This window comes from Arachis hypogaea, chromosome 8 (genome assembly GCF_003086295.3).
Source record: "Arachis hypogaea cultivar Tifrunner chromosome 8, arahy.Tifrunner.gnm2.J5K5, whole genome shotgun sequence".
Classification (NCBI taxonomy): domain Eukaryota; kingdom Viridiplantae; phylum Streptophyta; class Magnoliopsida; order Fabales; family Fabaceae; genus Arachis; species Arachis hypogaea.
Genome location: NC_092043.1, coordinates 18,825,897 through 18,828,877, shown reverse-complemented (window position 1 = coordinate 18,828,877; position 2,981 = coordinate 18,825,897). Strand labels below are relative to the sequence as shown.

The following is a 2,981-nucleotide window of genomic DNA, read 5'->3' as shown; positions in this document are numbered from 1 at the left end:
ATTGGTATGTTAGACTTTTTTTAAGAATGAAAATACAAATTCTTCTAATAATATCAACAAGCATATTTGTTGAGGGAGAGTGATAATTGCTAAACGAATGCTTTATTGCTCTTCACTTTATTTTGTTTAAAAAAAAAAGTGGGGCTACACCTAATTAATATGTAGCGTACGTTTAGATAGGTATATATCTCAAGGAAACATTTAATAACTGATGTATATACTTGTCAGTGTAATTGTCGTTGAGTTATTCAAATTAAATAATGACATGCCCAAATATATAGCAAGCTTTATGGTGGACGAACGATTTCTTAAATTCTAAGTCACTTTAATTTTGGGACCGAATATTATTGGTTCGTTGTATATACTTGGTGAAATATGAGTGTTTGAGAGCAAGAAAGGGATTTAATTATTAATTATTTCATTTATATTCTTTTTCATGCCAATATTTAAATATTAAATATCCTCTGTATGTACATAAACATGACTTATCCCATCTTTTTCTAGTTGTATTTTTAATATGAGATGTCCAGTTCATAATACGGATTTAATAAAGAAAGATACTGAGTTGGGTTCGAATAAAGAAATAATGAACTGATGTTGAACTATCGAAGTTCGTTATTGACTAGTAGAGCATGTATTTTAAGATGAAGTCTTTTTTTATCACTACAATACAAAATTTCCCTGTTTGTTTATCTTGGAATCGGTAGCATCGATCTTTACAACTCTTCCCCATTCCCAACCGTGGTTTCATTCATGAATGATGAGTCCGAGTAGTTCAGTTTTGTTACGTAGTTAAAGTCCAACAGCTTGATGCACAAACATAACGCATGGAAAATGAAATTATTTAACTCATGGAGTGAGTTGAGATTCACGATTTCACATATTTGATCTCTTATAATAATAATGAGATGATGAATTATTAAAAAGCTAGATTATTGTAAAGAAATTAAAGTATTTTGCGTTGTTCGAAAACAGAAACGTAATGGCGTAATGGGATGGTGCATGCAGGAGCAGAGAGAGGGATTTGTGAAAGGTCGATGGGCAGCACTTTAATTAAATAATTACAGTGGTAATGTCAAGTATTAGTGAGTGTAGGGGTGTGGGGCTAAACATTGTATAAAAAGAATATGGTAGGGTACAATTGTCACGTGTTGAGTAATTGTGGTGCATGACCCATAATTCCCTTGTTTCAGGTTTTAAGGGGGTTAGAAAAAATCACATCATATCATAGTCCCTTCATGGCTCCCTACCATCTCCAAGACGCTCTATACTGCTCAGAGGAAGAGGATGAATTAGAACAAGATGAGGGTTCCGGGTTGGTAGAAGGGGACATGTTTTGGGATGATGAGGAGCTTGCGTGGATGCTGGCCAGGGAAGAACAACACACAACACACACCCCTCTCTGCTTCCAATTGGAGTCTGCTCGCAGAGAGGCGGTGGAGTGGATACTCAAAGTCAGCTCACATTACTCCTTCTCTCCTCTCACTTCTCTTCTTGCCGCCAACTACCTTCACAGGTTCCTCTTCACTTTCTCCTCCATTAACAATCTCAATAAGCCATGGATGACTCAGCTGGCTGCCGTCGCTTCTCTCTCACTCGCTGCCAAGCTTGAAGAGACTCATCTCCCCCACTTACTAGACCTCCAAGTATGTTTTCTCCCTTCTTGCAATGCTCATCAATTATTCTTCTTAACGCTTATTATGTGTGTAGGTGGAGGATTGCAGATACGTGTTCGAAGCCAAAACCATCAAAAGGATGGAGATTTTGGTGCTTTCAACTCTCCGATGGAAGATGAATCCCGTCACTCCTCTCTCTTTTCTCGACTATATCACACGAAGACTTGGATTATTCAACTCCAACGACTTCTTCACCAGATCCCAATCCCTTCTTCTATCGACCCTTCCAGGTAATTACTAATTACTACTCATGCGCTGATGAATATAATCTTGAATTAATTAATTAATTTCTATGCAGATAGCAGGTTCATGAGTTACCTTCCTTCTGTGGTGGCAACTGCCACAATGATGCACGTGTTGAATAGCGTGGAGCAGCGAAACCAGGTGGTACGCATTCTTGGAACGAAGAAAGAGAAGGTGGATGAATGCTTGAAGCTGATATGGGAACAGGGGAACAAGAAACGCAAGTTTGGATGGGTTCCAGATAGTCCAAACGGCGTCATGGATGTGTCGTTTACCTCTGCCTCTGATGATAGCTCCAATGATTCATGGCCTCTACTACTTGCTAATAATAATAATAATAACAACAATGTTTCTTCCCTCTCATCCTCACCGGAACCTAAGAAGAATAGGACTCTATTAAACCCTCCCAACTCATCCCATTTCATTTAGCACTTCTTTAATTACTCTTCTTCTATATAATTACTTGCTGTAGTAATAATTAACCACGTACCATCTTTCTAAGGGGATTCTTGAATTACTTGACCAATTCACAAGCACATTAATTGACTAATTAACTATAACAAAAGTGTATGTATTTCACTAATTATCGTTCTCAATATGAAAAAATAGAAAGAGAGGGAGCATGGGAATGAATTTTTGTTTTGCATGTGATGGGAGAAACATGTTGTCGGCCACACTTACATATTAAGTAACGAAAGTAGGAAGGGTTATTTATTGAGGTGTTGACCTCGTTAAATTGGTGTTTGTATTGCAATTATGGCAAAAAGTAACCATACAATGAACAATCCAGCTGTAATACCATCCTTTTCTGTATCTCCAGTATCCAAATATTTTTCTTACTTTCTCTCTTTCAATTGAATTTGAGTATCCTGGTGAATGGTGATTACTTGCGATCTTACAATATTTTCAAAATAATGTAACATATGAACCATTCTTGTTGAAAATCTATCAAATCAACTTCACACAGAGAAGGGCCTTTCAGTGAGGTTAAACATCATTATCATAAGATTGGACTGGCATTTCTTTATCCAAACTTTCAAAAGAAAAGGGTCAATTAGCAAT

General features: G+C 36.9%; 1 protein-coding gene across 1 annotated transcript; it reads left to right on the top strand.

Moving 5' to 3' along the window:
* The first annotated feature begins 1,145 nt into the window (after window positions 1-1,145).
* On the top strand, window positions 1,146-2,732 carry LOC112706475 (cyclin-D3-3). The gene is made up of 3 exons (XM_025757781.3): window positions 1,146-1,646; window positions 1,711-1,906; window positions 1,975-2,732. The coding sequence occupies exons 1-3, from the start codon at window positions 1,239-1,241 to the stop codon at window positions 2,346-2,348; spliced, it is 978 nt and encodes a 325-aa protein (XP_025613566.1). The 5' UTR covers window positions 1,146-1,238; the 3' UTR covers window positions 2,349-2,732.
* The last annotated feature ends 249 nt before the right edge of the window (window positions 2,733-2,981 follow it).

Excerpts from the sequence above, each read along its gene's own strand:
- LOC112706475 (XM_025757781.3), top strand. The coding sequence starts at position 1,239 with ATGGCTCCCTACCATCTCCAAGACGCTCTATACTGCTCAGAGGAAGAG. Across the intron at positions 1,647-1,710 it reads CCCACTTACTAGACCTCCAA|GTGGAGGATTGCAGATACGT; the intron begins GTATGTTTTCTC and ends TTATGTGTGTAG. Across the intron at positions 1,907-1,974 it reads TCTTCTATCGACCCTTCCAG|ATAGCAGGTTCATGAGTTAC; the intron begins GTAATTACTAAT and ends ATTTCTATGCAG.